Genomic DNA, 17,420 nt, shown 5'->3' with positions numbered 1-17,420 from the left:
TTGAGTTGCTGGTAGAAGTTTCCACACAAGTCAACCATACATCTTTACCCGCAGGTCCACTGGCTAAATGGTAACACATAATGTCAAATGCCAATAGCTTCTGTTGCGGTGTTATAACTCTTTCAGCATATTTGAACACAACCATACAAACACACGTAGACAGATAATCACGTGCATAAGTTATTTATCCTATGAAAGTAATTGACTAATATTACTGCCTTACTGAGGTGTACTCAGTGTACAGTACAATGCATCTGTACATTACGGTACTGCCGCCATGTGGCCAACCTGTTCACACATTTTTATTTTTATTGTGATATTCATGTTATTTATTACATGGTCATAAATTATTGAGTGCTACATTACTCGAGAAGTGTATTGTATTCACAACAAAAACTTTTTTCTGAATAGTAAAATGCATCGATAAATATAATGCATTTTTACATATCACGAATTTGGGAGGAGACGTCATCAGCCGCGTCTCTGTCCGTGGTGCTGATGTCTAGTCACGTGACCGTTCCCTCTCCACCACATCCGCCGCCTGTTTATTAAATCCGTTCTCCTCTCTTTTCTCGCTTTCACCATTGAGCAGATACAAAAGAAACTGCTTGGTCTGCATTCTCAATTCACCCGGCAAACGAGCGGCCGCCGATTTCATCCCTTTCCTCTCCCTTGCAATCGCCATTTTTTCCTCCATCCTTCCACCCATCCAAGCAGGGGCGTCATGGACAGCGACTACTTGGAGAACCCCCTTTACAGCGAGCTCAAACACTTTTGCAGGAATGTCCAGCAGGCCTACAATGAGCTCAAGGAGGAACTGACACCCTACAGGGATGAGCGCTTTTACAGGTGCCCCGCTTACGTGAAATAGCAAGACATTACTGATGCTAGTAACGTCATGTATTTGGATGGATAGATAGATAGATAGATTGATTGATTGATTGATTGATTGATTGATTGATTGATTGATTGATTGATTGATAGATGTGTCTTGTAACCAATGCTCGACAACCGGTGAACCGTGATTTCCTCATTTTTCTGCTTTTCACAAATGCAATATTAAAAATAACAATACGGTATTTAGACTGGTGGGGGAATAGAGATAAATAAAAACAATAGAGTTGAGTTGAGTTAAACCTTTTTAATACGACAAGATTTCAATCATTAAATATATATATTTTAGTGTAATAATCATCTTCAAAATTGGATAGACGTATCAAATTAAAAATGTATCGAATATGCACACGCGAATCAAAACTCTCAAGCAAAACGCTGACGTTGCAGGCTTTCTTTTCCTGCTCCGCCCCACTTTGGATGGCGTCATACTACACTCGTGTTTTCACCCAGTTGGCTTCTTCAACGCGGATGTAGTCTCACCGCCAAAGTGACTTTTCTTGACAAAACGGCACAAATGGAGCCGTAAGTGTTACGTTACACCGTCATCGTAATGTTTATAGATGAGAAAGGCAATCAACTACCGGGTTTTGATGCGCCATATGCTTCTGGTAGCGCATGCTAATGTGGGAAACTAGCTATGATGACATACCTATGTTGGAATTTTTTTGCAGGATATTGGTCAATAATGGAACTCGAATGGCGTCTTGTGTGTCTTATTTGTCTCCCAATGTAGACTGGCGCCCATGCGCCTCTACACACTGTCCAAAAGACATTTCGTATTGGTCTTCGTGCTCTTCCTCGCTTGTTTCGGCCTCACAGTTTTAATCGGAATTGCAGGTATGTACATAACAGTTGTATGTCTTACTCTGCGTTTATAAATTACTATTAAGTGTTTCTTGTAAAATGCGTTTTTGTTTTTTAATAGGCCCAAAGATTCTTTCTGAGCAGGTGTATAATGGGGACCAGTTCCTTGCCAAAAATGTCTCCGTTCAGGTCAGGTGATAAAGTTGGTCTGGTGACTTGTAATTAATTGTTACGCAAAGTATTTCTACCTTATTGAAGTCTTTTTCTCTCATAAACTGAGGACCTATTCTTGAAAAAAAATATTACGTTAATATCTCGTCAATTGTTAATTTGCCATAGTATGTTTTTGTTCTTGTAAAATTGCAACTTGCCCCACCACCCCAATTTCAAATGTATTAACATATCGTTGTCCCCGGGCCCCTTTCCTATTTCTTCTTTGTGGTATGTTGTTAATTATTTGCAGAGTGCAAATTTATACATTTATAATTCTTATATTTTCAGACTGGGCCCTTCGGTCTAATTTCCCCTCCTCTCACCACATATCATCAGCAGCTGTGGCTCACCTGTATGATTCAGGCTCAACACAGCAATGGTAAGAATCTTTTTGAAATGGCAGAAATGAAAGCTCCTCAATGATTTGAGACCTGACTTGGAGTCAGTCCCAAGGAGTCATGCCCTATTGCACGCTTGGATGGTTTCAGCGCACGATGACAATTGCTCACTATTCGGGCCTCCGTCTTAATGGATTGCCCTCATTGTCTGCTGCAGTGGGCGACTTCCAGCAGCCTTTTGAGATCGACGTGGAGCTCAAGGGTGTGTTGCCGGATGCCAGCGTGACGCATGTCAACAGCGTCCGCAGCAAGTCGCGAACGCTACACTGCGGTACCGTGAGTGTCGCCTTCCAAACGGACCCCCCCCCCCCCCCCCCGCTCAACAAACGCATCATAACGCGTCGCCTGAACTTGTTGCAGAAATGCGACGAGATCATCGTGCTGCATCTGGGCTACCTCAACTACAGCCAATACCAAGTCACGGTCAGCTTCAGAGGCCTTGAAAACATCACATACGACCTTAAGGTCAACTTTGCGGTGAGATATCCAAACACGTTGATCATGGCAATTCTGGTCGACAGTTTGATTCACTAGTAATATGTGTTTAGTGGAAAACCTACAATCCCACCTTTTCCCAAGTGGAGATCTGGTTCCGCTTTGTCTTTGTGCTGCTGACCTTCATGGTCACGGTGAGGCTCATTTGACGTTCTTTCAAGCACAATTCGGGACCGTTGTTAGCGAGCGGACATTTTAAGTCATCCTTTTGTGTTCTCTTTACTCTCAGTGTCTCTTTGCTCACTCGCTGAGGAAGTTTTCCATGCGGGACTGGGGCATCGAGCAGAAGTGGATGGCCATCCTCATGCCTCTGTTGCTGCTCTACAATGGTATTTCTCTCTCATAGCTTATGCAACTAAAGTGGTACTTTGACGCACTTGCGAGCTTTGGCTACAAAGTGTGAGAAAAAAAAAAAGAATGAGAGCATCAGTTGGCTTGTGTGTTGCCTTCCAGATCCGTTTTTCCCGCTGTCCTTCCTGGTGAACAGCTGGTTTCCCCGGACGTTGGACGCCTTCTTCCAGGCTCTGTTCCTGTGCGCCCTGCTGCTCTTCTGGCTCTGCGTCTTCCACGGCATCCGTGTTCAGGTAGATCCCGTGTCGTCGTCGTCGTCGTCACGTGGTGTTGAGTATTTATTGCGAGCGATGTTTCATGCCACGCAGGGCGAGCGGCGATGCCTGACCTTCTACCTGCTGAAGGTGGTCATCGTGGGCCTTCTGTGGCTGTCGGCCGTCACGCTGGGCATTTGGCAGACGTGAGTTTTATTTGTCCGCCTTTGGCATCTGAATCACTGCGGAAATTCCGGCGGATTTTCAAATTTGATGAGGCCGTAGAAATGAAATCTTTTCTCTTTGTGGGACTCATAGGGTCAATGAAGTCCAAGACCCCACCTACCAGTACTATGTGGACATCCAGAACTTTGAGGTGGGTGAAGTCATTTGTCCATTTTTGACGCCATTTTGAAAGAGTTTTCCCGTTGAATCAAAAGTTGTATCCTCCCAGGGCATGAAGTTGTTCTTCCTGATTATCGTCCTCCTCTACGTCCTCTACTTGACCTTCCTGATTGTCAGAGCCTGCTCGGAACTCAAGAACATGCCCTACTCAGGTTTCATGCCTCTTAGCAAAAACAAAAACAAAAAAAGTGAACCGCTGTTTCGTGTATTCATTTTGGGTTTGACTCGTTTGTAGATCTGCGGCTCAAATTCTTGACAGCGCTGACGTCTGTGGTCCTCGCTATAAGGTACGAGTGCTCATCTCTGTCTCCTAATTGGTTCACAGTCGCACCCAACTGCGCCTTTTCTGTCCTCAGCTTGGTCATTCTTTACTTGAGGTTCGGTGCCAAGGCGCTCCAGGACAATTTTGTGGCCGAGTTGTCCACTCACTACCAAAACTATATCCTTTCAACGTGACTGTGATGTGCAAACATTCTGTTCAGCCATCTTTTTTATGTTTGTCAATTGTCCTTAACTCGGGCCATACCAGCCGAGTTTTTGTCCTTTTACGGACTGCTCAACTTTTACTTGTACACGTTGGCGTTTGTGTACTCTCCCTCCAAAAATGCCCTTTATGGTAAGTAGTGGCAATGAAAACACTTTTCTCATCCGATTGATAATACGACTGAAACGGCGATTGATCCATTTTGGGTTCATCTGTCTGTCAAGACTCCCAGTTGAAAGACAATCCCGCTTTCTCCATGCTAAACGACTCAGACGACGACGTCATTTACGGGTACGTATGCGCAACATATCCTGTTTTTGGGCGAGTTAACCTCCAATGCCGAATTTCGTTGATATTGGTTTGTTCCTTTCAAAAGCAGCGATTATGAGGAAATGCCTTTGCAAAACGGACGTGCCATCAAAGCGACCACCAAGTTCCATGACGAGAGCGATAGCGACTGATACGGTGGAGGCAAACAAACAACAACAACAACAAAAAGCATCATGTTTATGTGTAAATAAGAAATATTTTCACAATGATACTCTGCAAGTGTACATATGAATATTTTTTAAGAACAGGGCCACTTCTCCAGAAATGGACTGTACTGTAGGTCTACTGAAAATGGAGGATTGTCTTTTTTTTTTGTTTGTTTTTTGGAAATTGCAAGATTTATTTGCCATTCACAACCAGTATTTCTTCACGATAAAGAAGTAATGGGGCCAGATGTAAAATTATGATGGGGTTATGGGTACCATAATGCTCCGAGAATGAAGTCGGAATGGTTCAGAAATGAAGACTAAAGATTTATTCTTGCACGTCTCATGTAATGTGACCACATGATTCGTCATGTTGCAATTGTCATGTTGAGAGGACATTTGAAATTGAAGTTGTATCATAAGAACATGGTTTAAATTCCTGAATGTCACAAAATTACAACTATTTTTTTTTTGTTTGTTTTGCTTGTAAATGAGAATTTCAGCCTCATCCTAATCATGTGACATAATTCTGTTCAGTTTGACCTTAATACTCTTTTGGACGTCACACGTCAAGCTTTTGAAGTAATATGAAAAGTGCAAATATTTATAAGGGTTTTTTTTTTATCTTTTGCTTTTGTTTTGGAAAGACGGTCAACATTTTATACCCTTTCTGTTCAACTACTGATATCTGTACTACTGCTGTGGTTGTCAGTGCAAGCTACTGTGTGACCAAATTTTTTTTTTTCTCACATTGTGATGATTAGGAAGTAAACACGATGGCATATCAGCGCTGCATTCATGTACAGTATAGTAAGTGCCAAAGCTGTGTTTCTGCATTTGTTCCAAATCACAGGGGCAGTACTGTACCATATTTCTTACTGTCTGGGAAGCGGGGAAAGTTTTTTTCTGTAAATGCACTTTTTTTTTGTATTTATTTGTTGACATTTGGTCCTGTATCGTTTGATGAATTATGCGAATTTGTACTTCTATCGACTACTGTTGCCATTTTCTTACATGCTACTGTCCATCATTGCCTTTTACGTAGATGTGTTAAAACAGGATGTAAACGTTCTTTTCTTCACCACACAGTGCACTCATATGCCAAACGTTTGCCGCCCTTTGCTTCGTCCGAGTTGACAGGGAGCCCAAACACACGTCACATGTATTCCAATCGACCTGGTGCCTTTTCTTCCTGTCAAACTGATGAGTAAACGGCCAAAATGTACTCAGTTTCAAGTGCTGAAACGAGACGGCGGGTCCTGACGTGTTTCAAATCAAGGACATACAAAATAAATACAATCTCTTTGAAAATAATAAATTGTTCATTTTTATTGGATTATCCATCATACGCACGTGGAAATGCGGCCAAGATGATGGCCTACGACGTTTTCACATTCAGGTTGCCAAACCAAAAACCGTGACGATGCAACACATGGACTTGTTCTCCCACTTTACTGCACAGCTTCCTATTTGGGACAACAAAAGGTGGGCATTGTTTAGACAGCAATAAAGTAAAACTATTCACCTTTCGAAAACTCTCATTGATTTAAACTGCACCGGTATAATTATTTTACCGTCAGTAGCGTTGTCCCAGAAGCACGAGGTGGCAGTCTGCAGCCCGGCCCCGTTGTTCTGCATGATGATACAAGTGACTTGAAAGAGAAGTCAGAGAAGTGTTATGAATCATGATTAGATGACTATTACTCTGGAATATTCCCACTGACCGATATATTTGAAAGGCTTTCCCAGCTTGCACAGTTGACTGAGGCTCTGCTCCACAATGGTGGTGCTCCACTGGTTCACCCGGACGTGTTGGTAAGAGCTCGTGCCGATGGTTGTTTCTATGGACTGCGGTAGAAATCCCGTAATGTTTAACATGTACATTCTTTAAAAAATATTCTCATTGTTAATTTTATTGTAATATCATTGTAATTAGTTGGTTCGGGCGACTTTGTTCCTGTTTACAAGACAATAACGAATTATGTAATTAAAGAGTGAGAAAAAAAGATATTTAAAAGCACAAAAGGGCTAAATTAATTCAATTCTATGTATATTACAGGACTATGTAAACACTCGTTGGGTCGGATCAACGAAGACCCGTTTTAAAACTATTCCAATAATTTCGAAACACTGGGAAAATGACTAAGATCCACCACACGTGCGTGGTTACCGTTTCCATAGCAACCAATACGTCGCTAAACGGAACGCCGTTAGCTAGCTAGCTAACAGAACAAGAACCCACAGAATCGGATAACATGTGTGCATATTTTTTCCAACTTACGTCTTTTATTAACTTGCTGACATCTTCCACGACAAACGTAGTCTGTTGGCGAGACAAACAAATAAGAAAAGTGCTTCAATCGCAGCGATCGCACTCGCATTTGACTTTTTTTTTTACATTATCGGGTCCAAGTGAAAAATGAAACCATGACTTATTTGCAATTAAAATAATCATATTGATAACATACCTCTTCTTCGCCTTCCTCCATTTTGGTGCAAAAAACACAAACTGTCTGCCCCGAACACAACTTCCGCTTAGTTCTGCACAAGGAACCCACCCCGTCACAATAAAAGTGTTTCCACGGCAACTTATAAACGTCGAACCATAGCGATAAATGTTCCTTCTTTCGCAGACCACGCTAAATTGAACAGTTAATTAGAAATAAAATGTCACCTCGTTTTAATTAAATCTGATGGAGGACAATGGACTACCAAATTCCTCTTCAGCTGAATATTTTTGAACGTTAAAAACTTCCATTTTAATGATAGCTTGTTAAGAGAGTACATTTTTACATAGACATTGTTAGTTTAAGAATGTGTTTCAACATCAAATTCAAATCTCAAATGCATCCTCAGCAACAAAAATACGTCTAAACTGTTACACTTTTACCCTGAGGCATGCTTATATTGAATAACTTTTTTCGTTTTATCCACACCGAGAGCACGTTTGGGGGAAAATGCTATTTGATTGCTTGTGCATTTTATATAAACCTACAGTGTACCTTTCTTTAGAAATTATGTAACTATCTAATTATCTCACCATATATAACCATTAACAGTTATTTGTCATTGCTTGTTCTGTTACAAAAAGGTAATACGAGAAAACATACTCAACGTGGTTTATTATATCCAAAAACAGTCATTTCCTTGCATCGGTTTAATGATTCAAAAGTGATGTGCACAAAATCAAACCAAAGCAGAATGTCATGATTTCTCCCGACGTGTTTCCCCCCCAGTTGTGTCTCATTTCTGTGTGATGGTGAAGGAATTCTGGTCTATGAGCTTTCCAACTCTCTCCTGCAGGGTCTGGACCACCTCAACCAGGATAAACACATGCGTGTCATCCAGGTCCTTCAGGATAAACTTCTTCCCAAGGGCCATGGTCTCATCCAGGTACAGGAGGAACTGTTTCATGGCAGGGTCGCTTCGAAACACAGACAAAAGACTCGTTTTAATACCTCCAGTAACTCATCGACATATCGAAAGATGTACAGCGGTCTTTTACCATTCGACAAGGACGCCTTTGTGCACGTTGACCATATTGACCGGTAGATTTGAGACCTGTTGTTGGAAAACAACATTACAACCCAGGCAGCCGTGAACTATTGCATCCGCAAAGCCAATAATAGCCATAGTGTGCTAACGTCTAAACTCCCGCGGCTAAAGCAACGTTTACCATCAGTGGTGTTCCCACGTTTAGTACACGCCAGCATAGATATTAAGTATATTTAAAATAGGACGAATTTAACCAACCTGTAAACTGTTATTATTGTTCGACGCTAGCTTGTGCGTCTCATTATGATGACGACATACGGCAGGTGCGTACGGACAACTTCCGCCTCGTTATCCTCAAATCCTGACGCTTTTAATTTGTTTTGTTTGTTTATTGTTTATTGAATATAAATCATATACAGAAATAATTTGACAGAAAATAAGGTAGATAAAAAAGTAGGAGTTTACAGGACTGTACTATGCAACAATGTAATGTAGAATGTCTTGTCATGTTTATAAAAATACCTGAGAACAATAATACTGTAAATAATAGTCAAAAATTGTAAAACTCAGATTTTTCTTCAGCTGTACTTGCGTTGACTGTTGACTTGATTGGCACAGTTAGCATGTGAGCTAGGTTAAACACGTGATAAATGACTATCTTATGAGTCCGAAAAGAAATGACTTAAACTCAGATTTTTCTTCAGCTGTACTTGAGTTGACTGTTGACTTGATTGGCACAGTTAGCATGTGAGCTAGGTTAAACACGTGATAAATGAATATCTTATGAGTCCGAAAAGAAATGACTTAATTGAGACCCCCAACTTAACACGTTTTATTCTCACTACTATTTGTGAAATTTTAAAAAACGTATTTGAACAGTGGTAGTTGAAATTGTACATCAAAATAGGTCCCTAACTTCAGCATAAATAAACAACAAGTGTAACGTGGTCTTAAATACTTCATGGTCAGCCAGTGTCATGGTTAAAAAAAACCCATTAAGAATCATGTCTGAAATAAATAAGATGGTCGGTCTAATTTGATAAAAATAAAAGCAGGTGGACATTTTTTTTTTTTGTTACACCAACCACTTTTAAAATAAGTGTTGAAATCCACTTTGTGAGAGATCAGCATACAGTTTACTATCACTACTGGCAACTCTTCACTGTGATTGCAATATTCGTAATGAGTAAAGTCGGGAGTTGTGGTTCAGGGTTGCTTGGAGTGTCCCGGGATTAAAAGTTGTCGTCATCGACCGATGGAACTGTGCAGTGTTTCCTGGATGAACCGGAGGCTGCGCTTGTACAAAAACGAGTCCTTCCTCTCTGGCTTGCAGATGCTGAGATGATCCACGTCCACCTCGATCAAGTCCCCGATGCCGATATCTGGAACCACAATAAGGCCGCGCAAGGTGAGGGAGGGGTCAAGCTATCACATATCATGTGTATAAATCAGGTTTGTGGAGTGTTCGCCCATCCCTCAAATTAATCAACCAAGTAAAAGCTTTTATCTTCCCATTTCTGGAAATGTGCCCGTCAATGAGTCGTTTTGATTTTTATAAGACAAGCTGGTGGTACTTACTGGCAGACTGTGTTGGAACCACCACTATCTTGATCATCGGACCAATGTTTGTGGGCAGCGTCTCTGCAAAGCTTAGCACCTTGATCTCTTTTTCTTTGGCCATATTCAAGAAGTTCTCGTTCAGGTCACGCAGTGCCGGAGAGTCTACAAACATTACAGAGTGTTATTTGTCTAAAAGACAAAAAGTCAACCGTTTTACATTTCAGATCCCAGGGTTGCCTTCACTCACTGACCTCTGCAAAGCTCTCTGACCTCAATGGAAGGGAAAAGTAGATAGCGGACATTGACTGAGTATTCTGCCATGAAGGTGCCGTGATGGGGAACGCTGTAGAACAAAATGCCTTTGGTGTTTTGGAACAGATCGCTCATGTCTGGATCCTCCGAGGCATCGATCAGCATTTTTTTCACAAGCAAGCCTGACGAGAGAAATTCAATGACGAGAGAAGGGAAACGGTGTCGGCAAGTGAAATTACGGTAATGTATTGTGATGTCAAGCGCTATCCTATTTTTAGTCCGTGTAATTTTGTGAACCTCTCATCCTCACACCAGACATTGTTTTGACCGGTCCGAAGACACTCAATGTGAACACTCGATCCGCTCTGGTAGCCATACCTCCCATACTGTGAGCTACCCAGACCACCGGCCGGTCTCCAACTCCCGCCATCTTAAGCTTTTTGAGTAGCTCTCGACTCCTGAAGGCCAAGGACTTTCTGAGGAGAGACGAATCCAGAAAGAATGAACGATTTGGAACGACACTTTTCCCTCATATATTGGCCAGGATCTCTAACCTCTGATTCTCGGCAGGGCACTCGGCCACCCAGTCACTAAGATGGCTGTCGTATTCCACCGATAACACTCTCAGATTCGGACAGTCCGCTGCTAGCCACGTCTGTTCAGCAGAGGGCATCACATTTCCGCATCGGCGCAAAAGACCCGCCGGCGCGCGAGCGGCGCCTCCGCCGATTTGGCGCGCTCACCTTTGGCCAGCACTCCGTGTAATCATCGCCGCTGTCTTCGTCGTTCTCGTCTTGTAACGCGTTTCGATCCCGCTGGCGCCACGTCTTAAAAGCCGCCCCCATGATGCCGTGGATGAACAGCACGTCTGCTTTGATGGGCTGGCTGCAATCGGCCACCAAAAAAAAAAAAAAAAAAAAAAAAAGACTTGCTTCTGGAAAATGACAACATAGTCGAGATTATTGAAAGGAAGAAGCAAAGTGCTTTCCTACTTGCCGCGTGTTTGCGGGTGGAGGACGTAGACGCCGTCTTGGTACTTCTCCTTCACAGTCTCTCTGTCCAAGTTGGCCAATGCGCGAGCTGCGTGAGACGCCTCCATGACGTGAGGAGACTGCACCATCTCGGCCAGCACTGACAGCCACCCTGGATGGATAAGTCAAAGTGCGGCGTCGTTTTAGCGAGAGAGCCCTTTGTCGTTCACGACGGCGCAATCGCTTCACACCCGACTCCACGATGGCCCGGTGAACTCTCTCGTTCAGTGCCAGGTTCCCGATGATCCGTACGATGTTCCTCTGTATGTTCTTGGAGTCTCTGCGGAGCTGATAGACCCTCTGAAGGAGCTGCAGGCCTCCGTTGGACACGATGTGGTCACAGTGGCTCCTGACCTGCGGCGAGAGGCGTTTCCGCGCTTGTTCGGGAAGTCTGACGCGACTCGAGAGGTATACCACGGTACCTTGGAGTGCTGCACCAGAGCCTGTAGGCAAAAGGACTCCACCTTCTCCGAGGGAACAGACGTGAGGCTCTGGGCGTAAGGTAAGCCGTTGCCACCGAAACACCAGAGACCACCCTGCAGCAGCACGACGTCGGAGGAGGACGAGGATGAACACGATTGGGCTACAAAGGCAAGGGGCGGAGCCATCTTTACCCTCTGCGCTGCTAACGCCTGAGTGCTTTCTCTGAGGGCCAGCGAGGTGAAGTACTGAACGCATTTGTCTACTTCCGATTGCGGCAGCGAGGCCAGTAGTTGCCTCAGACCGTCCTCTGCAGAGAAACCCTGTCAGGCAAATAGCAGGTGTCAGTAAAACTACAGAGGTGCTCATTTTTCAGGGCGATTCTTACATCATCAAGGTCAGGGAGTGCCGGCGGCCGCAGGAAGAATCTCAGGTCCGCTCGAGGCGTTCGAGCAAGGCCCACTGCGGTCCTCTGGTCTATCACCTGGGCCGCAGTCTGGTACTGGTAGTCTTCATTGTCAATATCGATAGTGATCGTGTGATTGGAATGCGGTCCGTGTCGTGTCATAGAACAGCGGCGCATGCGACTTTACCGTGCCAGTGGCAATTGTCCGCCAGTTCCTGGGCAGCTTGAATTCTGAGTGCACGATTCTCCGACTGCGTTCTCTTCAGCAGGATCCATAAGGCCACCTCGTGTGGGTCTGCGTCCACGTTACTGAGCCGTTCTAAAAAAAAAAAAAAAAAAACCAAAACAAATACGGACAATGTAAAATGAATGATGCAAGAAAAATCAATCTAACCACGGTACATCTACCTATTGACTCTACAGAACTACCGTCGGATTAGCACACCTAGCTATTGACAAACCTTGTAAATATTGAGTCACCCACCAGGCAGCTGTTTTACAAAAGATACAAAATAAATCTTTTTTTTTTTAACAGAAACCATCGGGGATGTTCATGCGGTTGGAGTTTTCAAAAAGTACATAAACACAACTGTAGTTTATTTGTAAAATGTTACTCATCATAGTATTCATCATCAACGCATCCGCTTCCTACCATCTAATGACCGCAGCAGAAGCCGCGAAGAAATTTCCAGGAAGCGCCTTGCCGCTTTGTGGAGTTCCCTCCTTGTCTTGTGTGTGAGCTCTGGAAAATATCCACGAAAAAAAAAAAAAGTTTTTAACGTTTTAGATATAAGCATTTATTCATGATGAGGATCGCCAGTTCGTAAGCAATGAGAGAGGGTGGGCTCACTTCCTCGGAGAACCCCTGCAAAGGAGAAGTGAGCAAACAGCCAGGAAATAAAAACAGTTGAACGAGGAAGCGATGACAGAAGATGTAACTGAGCACCTGGACAAGCTATCAACTTTGTAGTCATTTCACGAAAAAAAAACAAAGTCACTCCCGTCAGCATTTTTGCCAGATGCCAGTTTACATACAAGACAAGGGTCTCTCATTTCATGGATTCAAAAATGTCGGAAAACCCAAGAATGCCACGATGAGAGTCTCTGAAAATTGTGCACAAATCCCCAAATGAATGTTCATAGATGTACCTGCAGCGACGTTCTCCTTTTCATCAGAGGGACTTGCTCGCAGGTAGATGTAAGACTTGTACTTCTCCTGCAGAATCGCACTGGTATCGATGGTCACCGCCTTGTCCAAGGCCAACACCTCATAAGTGATGAAAAGGCAGCCTCTGCGGAAGTGGAACCATCAAGACACAAATCTCCAGAAATTTGGTAAGTTTTGAAGACCTACCCGAACACCGCAGCTCCTGTTACTTTAGCAACCTTCCCTGGGAGGGAGAAAAAATAGATTTAAATGGTTGCTACACATGCATCAGTCACCTTTTTTTTCAACGACAACTCACTTAGATCCCTCGAACGCAGCGCCTTGGTCACACCAGGCAACCCGGCCGTGCTGAGTCTCCTGCATCGAATCAAGCGCAGTGCGGTCGCAGACATCCTCCAGGAACTTGGAGGTGACAAACACACACGAAAGCCAGCTCAGCAACACGGACAGGTTATTCCTCTAATAATCGTGCTCGGGGGGGGGGGGACTATGGAGCATGTTCTATTTGTTCTGCTGAAGCGCCGAGATCTTTTATGTCAACTTCATCAACGGACATTTGGGGGATTTTACGATGACGTAGAAAAGAAACACAGAGACGAAGTGGAACATGCACGGCTTGACTTTATCGGGTATATATAGTTTCGAGACGCCGAAAATACTAAAAGTAACAAACGGGTCCTCAGCAAAAGGCGTGGCCAGTCAAATGACTTAACATTTAACGGTTAAAACGAGCCTGCGTTATCCTAACGCAACATCAACCGTCTCACCGCGCATATACGAAGCTAAACTAACAACGATGACAGCGACCTTTAAACCGTCAACGCGTCTGACGTCAAGTTTGGTCGCGAGGTGCAGTGAAGCTGTTCTATTCGTAGTGTCATATTGCGAAATTAAACCAGTCACCGGGGTTCTAAATAGTCACGAACGAGTTTTGGCCAGCTGATGCGGTGCCCCTCTCCTGGCAAAATATGTCGCATAAATAATACGTCACAGCTCCGTGAATTTGATGAAAACAATTTACATTAACGCCAGTGCGTTGTAAATATACACTCAGGCTCAGGGGCTTTAGTTGAAAGTAACGTGTAGAAATACATTTTTTTAATGTGTATAAATATTTTTAATGAAAAATTGTTTGTGTGTTTTTTACACATACAATGAGCTCATTGTTTACCTTGCTATGACCAGCATTTTAATACATTTTAATACGGAAGCAGCATTTAACACATTTCTGAAAGTCAAATGCATGAGGTTTTTTTCTGCAAGGCAAACCATTTTAAATTGAAGACAACTCAAAACAACATTTTTACTTGAATCGTCCATTCCATGTAGTGATTCATGATGATACAAATCAAACATGGTTTTCAAAATCCTTTTTCAGAGTTTCAGAGAACAGTCTGGTCCGCTATTCTTAGGTATGCGTTTCCTGATAGGCCCGAATAATGCTCTCATAAGCAGGAGGAGGGGTTTGTGTAGCCTGGAAACCCCTTATGCCGTCCCCCCAAAACGAGTGGGGTCTGGCCAGGGTGCCGGCCGCGTGGGCTGATCCGGTGGAGGTGGTCAACACCGGCGTGCGGGGCAGCGACGCCTGGCTCCCTTCCTCCGCCTCTCTGGCTATCTGGCTGCAGTGGAGGAGAGGGTGAAAGTGGACACCCTGAAGCTTGACTTGTGCCCCAATGGGTCGAGGGGATCCAGGCTCGAATTCTGACGGTGGAAGGTGAAAGCGGCGCTCAGCAGGCTGTTGTTGCTCCGCCGGTCATGGTTCTTGTTGTTGCTGCTGCGGTTGAAACCGGGGTGGCTTCTCGGGGAGGTGCGAGATTGGCGTGGAGGGGGGCTCCTGGTGATACGCGCAGACCCTGCTCTGCGCCGCGACAACCAAGTCAGGAACACATAGACCAGGGCCCCCAAAACCAGTCCTACTGCCACGGAAACGCTGAAAGCTATGATCAGGGGGACTGGAAAAAACAGATCATGGAAGTCAGCGGTTCTCGACTTTTTTCACACCACGTCAACAACACTTCCTTCCTTAGATGGCTGACTTTGGTGAGGTCAAAGCCCATCTTTGTTTGGCATTGACATTTTCTCTCATCTTTTCATTCACATTGGTTTCATTGCATTGGACGGAGAGTATCAGTTATGGCGGTTTTGCACCATTCAGATGGTTTTCAAAGCCATCAGTTTGAAAGAAAGAAGTTTCTGGAACGCGTCAGTGGTTTCAACCGTTTGACAGAGAACTAACACTATCGATTTTGACCCAGTGCCTGGCAAAATTCCCCCAAAAGTGTGAGGAATTATTGCTCATGTGCAACGCAGTGTCGAAGTAGGTTATAAATAATATGCCTTGCTCTGTGGACGAAACCTTTGCAAGTGCTCATGGTGGAGACGGGACAAAGAACGCGGCGGCTAAATCCTTACTGGATGCCTGCCATGAACAACACATCAGTTTCCTCTCCATGCACTCTACCGCTTACCTTAAGAATCATCTGAAAGTTACATGATGTATGTTAAGAAAAAAAACCAAAGATATGTTTAGTTCACGTATGGCGAAATTCCAGAGAGAAACTGAGAAAATTAGCACATGATAAGAGACACCAAGTTAGTCGAAAACTCACCAGCATCAAAAGACTGAACAATTTCCATGAAGAGATTTGTAGTGTTTACAGCCATGACTTGGTCATGCAGTGTCATCAGAGGACCAAAAAAAAAAAAAAAATCAGGACCACTCTTCCCCGCCTGCTCCCACCCCCCTTTGCTTGTCTCTTTTTACACACACTAATGGATTTTCCTGTCTTTCTGCAGACCTTCTTTCCTGTTCTTCTCTCCTCCCCTCTCCGCGCGTGTCTCAGCCTCCCTCGGCCCAAAGGCGCTCGAGGACTGACGGCTAAACCATGCCGTTTCTCTTGTTTATGGGAGTGTTTGGGGGGGGGGGGGGGAGACGACGCTGTCACATTTCCTGCCCCCCCGCCCCCTTAAATCCAGCTCCAGAATCGGCTTATCTTTGCTGGACAGAGATCCTGGCGTTCGAGAGAGGGAGTGTTGCGTTTCCTCACTTCCTCTACCATCACTTCCTAGCTTGATAAGTGTCACCACGCATGAGTTAGCCAGCGAACAATCCCTACGACTCTGTCATAAATTTTAAAAGCGTCTTCTTACTTTCTGTCTCATACTTTCCAAACTGCGTGCCAGGTCAGTGGTCGTCTGGCCATTTCTGGCGGCAATAGCGCAAGGAAAAACATTTCTTTTGATAACCCTGACAAAGAACTCTGCAAACATAAGTGGACTTTAAATCACCGGGGTGACGAGTCAGTCTTGATAACGGCCTAGTCAGCACAGTCTCTAATCCCGTCCATCTGAAATTCAGCAGACTTGGGGAAACATTCTTGTAATCGTGTTGGTATGAAGCTCGTGCTGCAAAGGCCGCACTACTTACGTCCAACACTCCAGACCAGTTTCATTAACAAAAACAAAAAATAGTTGGAAACATTTACGGATACTGACATCATGATAGTGGAATGGCCAGAAAAAATACTTCTATTCGTGTTAAAAAAAAAAAATAATGCATGCAAATGGTCACTTAAACCAATGCATTGTTCATAGTCTGCAGAGGGGCAAATTTTTCATCAGCGTCACATTCATTTACTTTGCAATTTAGTGCTCAGTTTTTCTTTATAAAATACCTTCTCAAATGGATGCTTAAACAGAAAAATGAAGCGGGAGTTTGCAACCATGATGATCTGATACTTGTTTTGTTTGATTGGTTGGTTTTCCTCAGGCATTGCGGTTTCATGCAAATCAAATTTGAGACACAAGGTGGAGCCAAAGAGGGCTGATTTATTTGTTCATTTATTTATTTTACTTTTCACTCGTATACTCTGTTTTGGGCATGCTGGCAATTTTGTCAACTGGACCAACCCCCCCCCCTTTTTTTTAAAGAAGAAAAGTTAATGTTTCTGTTTCCATCCAGTAGGTGTAGTAATAGTCCATGATAAACAGCTTTAGGGCTTCAATTTAAGTGGGGAAAGAAGTAGCGCGTTCACTTCTGACGTAGGCCTTCACCGTGACGCATGCATACCTCTTTTTATGTAATTATAACCTTTAAATATTTAAAATGTGAGTGAAACACATTTATAAAAAAACAAAATCCACAGCATTGTTTTACCTCCAGATTTTATTGTGTTATGAACAAACGTTTCCGCTATCTGTAGTACCAAGAGTGACCTATGAGAGGCAGCAGAGTGCCACAGGAAAATCAGAATTCCACAAAAAGATAGTATTAATAGTAGTAGTAGTCAAAATTCTCAGCAATCTTCCAACCATGTTAAAAATATACTCACGTACCACAAAATTAGATACACCGAATGCAGTCCATTAGTA

General features: G+C 43.6%; 5 protein-coding genes across 9 annotated transcripts; 1 reads left to right on the top strand and 4 right to left on the bottom strand.

Annotated features, from left to right (window-relative positions):
• Positions 1 to 504: 504 nt before the first annotated feature.
• On the top strand, positions 505 to 6,035 carry tmem181 (transmembrane protein 181). Of its 2 annotated transcripts, XM_052052039.1 has the most exons (18): positions 506 to 849; positions 1,285 to 1,419; positions 1,631 to 1,734; positions 1,823 to 1,890; positions 2,203 to 2,293; positions 2,470 to 2,588; positions 2,673 to 2,789; positions 2,861 to 2,941; positions 3,037 to 3,136; positions 3,261 to 3,391; positions 3,467 to 3,558; positions 3,671 to 3,728; positions 3,807 to 3,909; positions 3,993 to 4,044; positions 4,114 to 4,196; positions 4,284 to 4,373; positions 4,466 to 4,532; positions 4,618 to 6,035. In XM_052052039.1, the coding sequence occupies exons 1-18, from the start codon at positions 725 to 727 to the stop codon at positions 4,700 to 4,702; spliced, it is 1,701 nt and encodes a 566-aa protein (XP_051907999.1). In that variant the 5' UTR covers positions 506 to 724; the 3' UTR covers positions 4,703 to 6,035. The 2 variants fall into 2 exon arrangements, with proteins under 2 accessions (XP_051908000.1, XP_051907999.1); XM_052052040.1 differs by lacking the exon at positions 1,285 to 1,419 and having other exon boundaries at positions 505 to 849.
• On the bottom strand, positions 6,021 to 7,310 carry dynlt1b (dynein light chain Tctex-type 1b). Its single transcript, XM_052052043.1, has 5 exons — positions 7,186 to 7,310; positions 6,999 to 7,040; positions 6,442 to 6,565; positions 6,292 to 6,369; positions 6,021 to 6,183 (listed from the first exon to the last, which is right to left on the bottom strand). The coding sequence occupies exons 1-5, from the start codon at positions 7,204 to 7,206 to the stop codon at positions 6,113 to 6,115; spliced, it is 336 nt and encodes a 111-aa protein (XP_051908003.1). The 5' UTR covers positions 7,207 to 7,310; the 3' UTR covers positions 6,021 to 6,112.
• Positions 7,311 to 7,822: 512 nt separating this feature from the next.
• On the bottom strand, positions 7,823 to 8,586 carry gtf2h5 (general transcription factor IIH, polypeptide 5). Of its 2 annotated transcripts, none has more exons than XM_052052045.1 (3): positions 8,471 to 8,586; positions 8,223 to 8,278; positions 7,823 to 8,141 (listed from the first exon to the last, which is right to left on the bottom strand). In XM_052052045.1, the coding sequence occupies exons 2-3, from the start codon at positions 8,255 to 8,257 to the stop codon at positions 7,961 to 7,963; spliced, it is 216 nt and encodes a 71-aa protein (XP_051908005.1). In that variant the 5' UTR covers positions 8,258 to 8,278; positions 8,471 to 8,586; the 3' UTR covers positions 7,823 to 7,960. The 2 variants fall into 2 exon arrangements, with proteins under 2 accessions (XP_051908005.1, XP_051908004.1); XM_052052044.1 differs by having other exon boundaries at positions 8,394 to 8,500.
• A 434-nt stretch (positions 8,587 to 9,020) lies between these two features.
• serac1 (serine active site containing 1) lies at positions 9,021 to 14,059 on the bottom strand. 3 transcript variants are annotated; one of them, XM_052052036.1, is made up of 17 exons: positions 13,953 to 14,059; positions 13,348 to 13,451; positions 13,236 to 13,272; positions 13,031 to 13,173; positions 12,534 to 12,623; positions 12,069 to 12,200; positions 11,864 to 11,985; positions 11,670 to 11,798; positions 11,478 to 11,591; positions 11,247 to 11,409; positions 11,017 to 11,167; positions 10,768 to 10,909; positions 10,579 to 10,679; positions 10,403 to 10,500; positions 10,024 to 10,206; positions 9,791 to 9,934; positions 9,021 to 9,594 (listed from the first exon to the last, which is right to left on the bottom strand). In XM_052052036.1, exons 1-17 carry the CDS (start codon positions 14,024 to 14,026, stop codon positions 9,458 to 9,460), a joined length of 2,064 nt encoding a protein of 687 aa, XP_051907996.1. In that variant the 5' UTR covers positions 14,027 to 14,059; the 3' UTR covers positions 9,021 to 9,457. The 3 variants fall into 3 exon arrangements, with proteins under 3 accessions (XP_051907996.1, XP_051907997.1, XP_051907998.1); XM_052052037.1 differs by having other exon boundaries at positions 13,842 to 14,036; XM_052052038.1 differs by having other exon boundaries at positions 13,348 to 14,037.
• A 150-nt stretch (positions 14,060 to 14,209) lies between these two features.
• Positions 14,210 to 16,066, bottom strand: myct1a (myc target 1a). Its single transcript, XM_052052042.1, is given in 3 exon segments — positions 14,210 to 14,693; positions 14,696 to 15,001; positions 15,659 to 16,066. Coding segments are annotated over 3 exon segments (618 nt in total). The 5' UTR covers positions 15,735 to 16,066; the 3' UTR covers positions 14,210 to 14,457.
• Positions 16,067 to 17,420: the final 1,354 nt, after the last annotated feature.

Source organism: Hippocampus zosterae, chromosome 19, assembly GCF_025434085.1.
Source record: "Hippocampus zosterae strain Florida chromosome 19, ASM2543408v3, whole genome shotgun sequence".
In the NCBI taxonomy this organism is placed as follows: Eukaryota; Metazoa; Chordata; class Actinopteri; order Syngnathiformes; family Syngnathidae; genus Hippocampus; species Hippocampus zosterae.
Note: the sequence above shows the minus strand (reverse complement) of the source record. Positions and strands in the feature narration are given on the sequence as shown.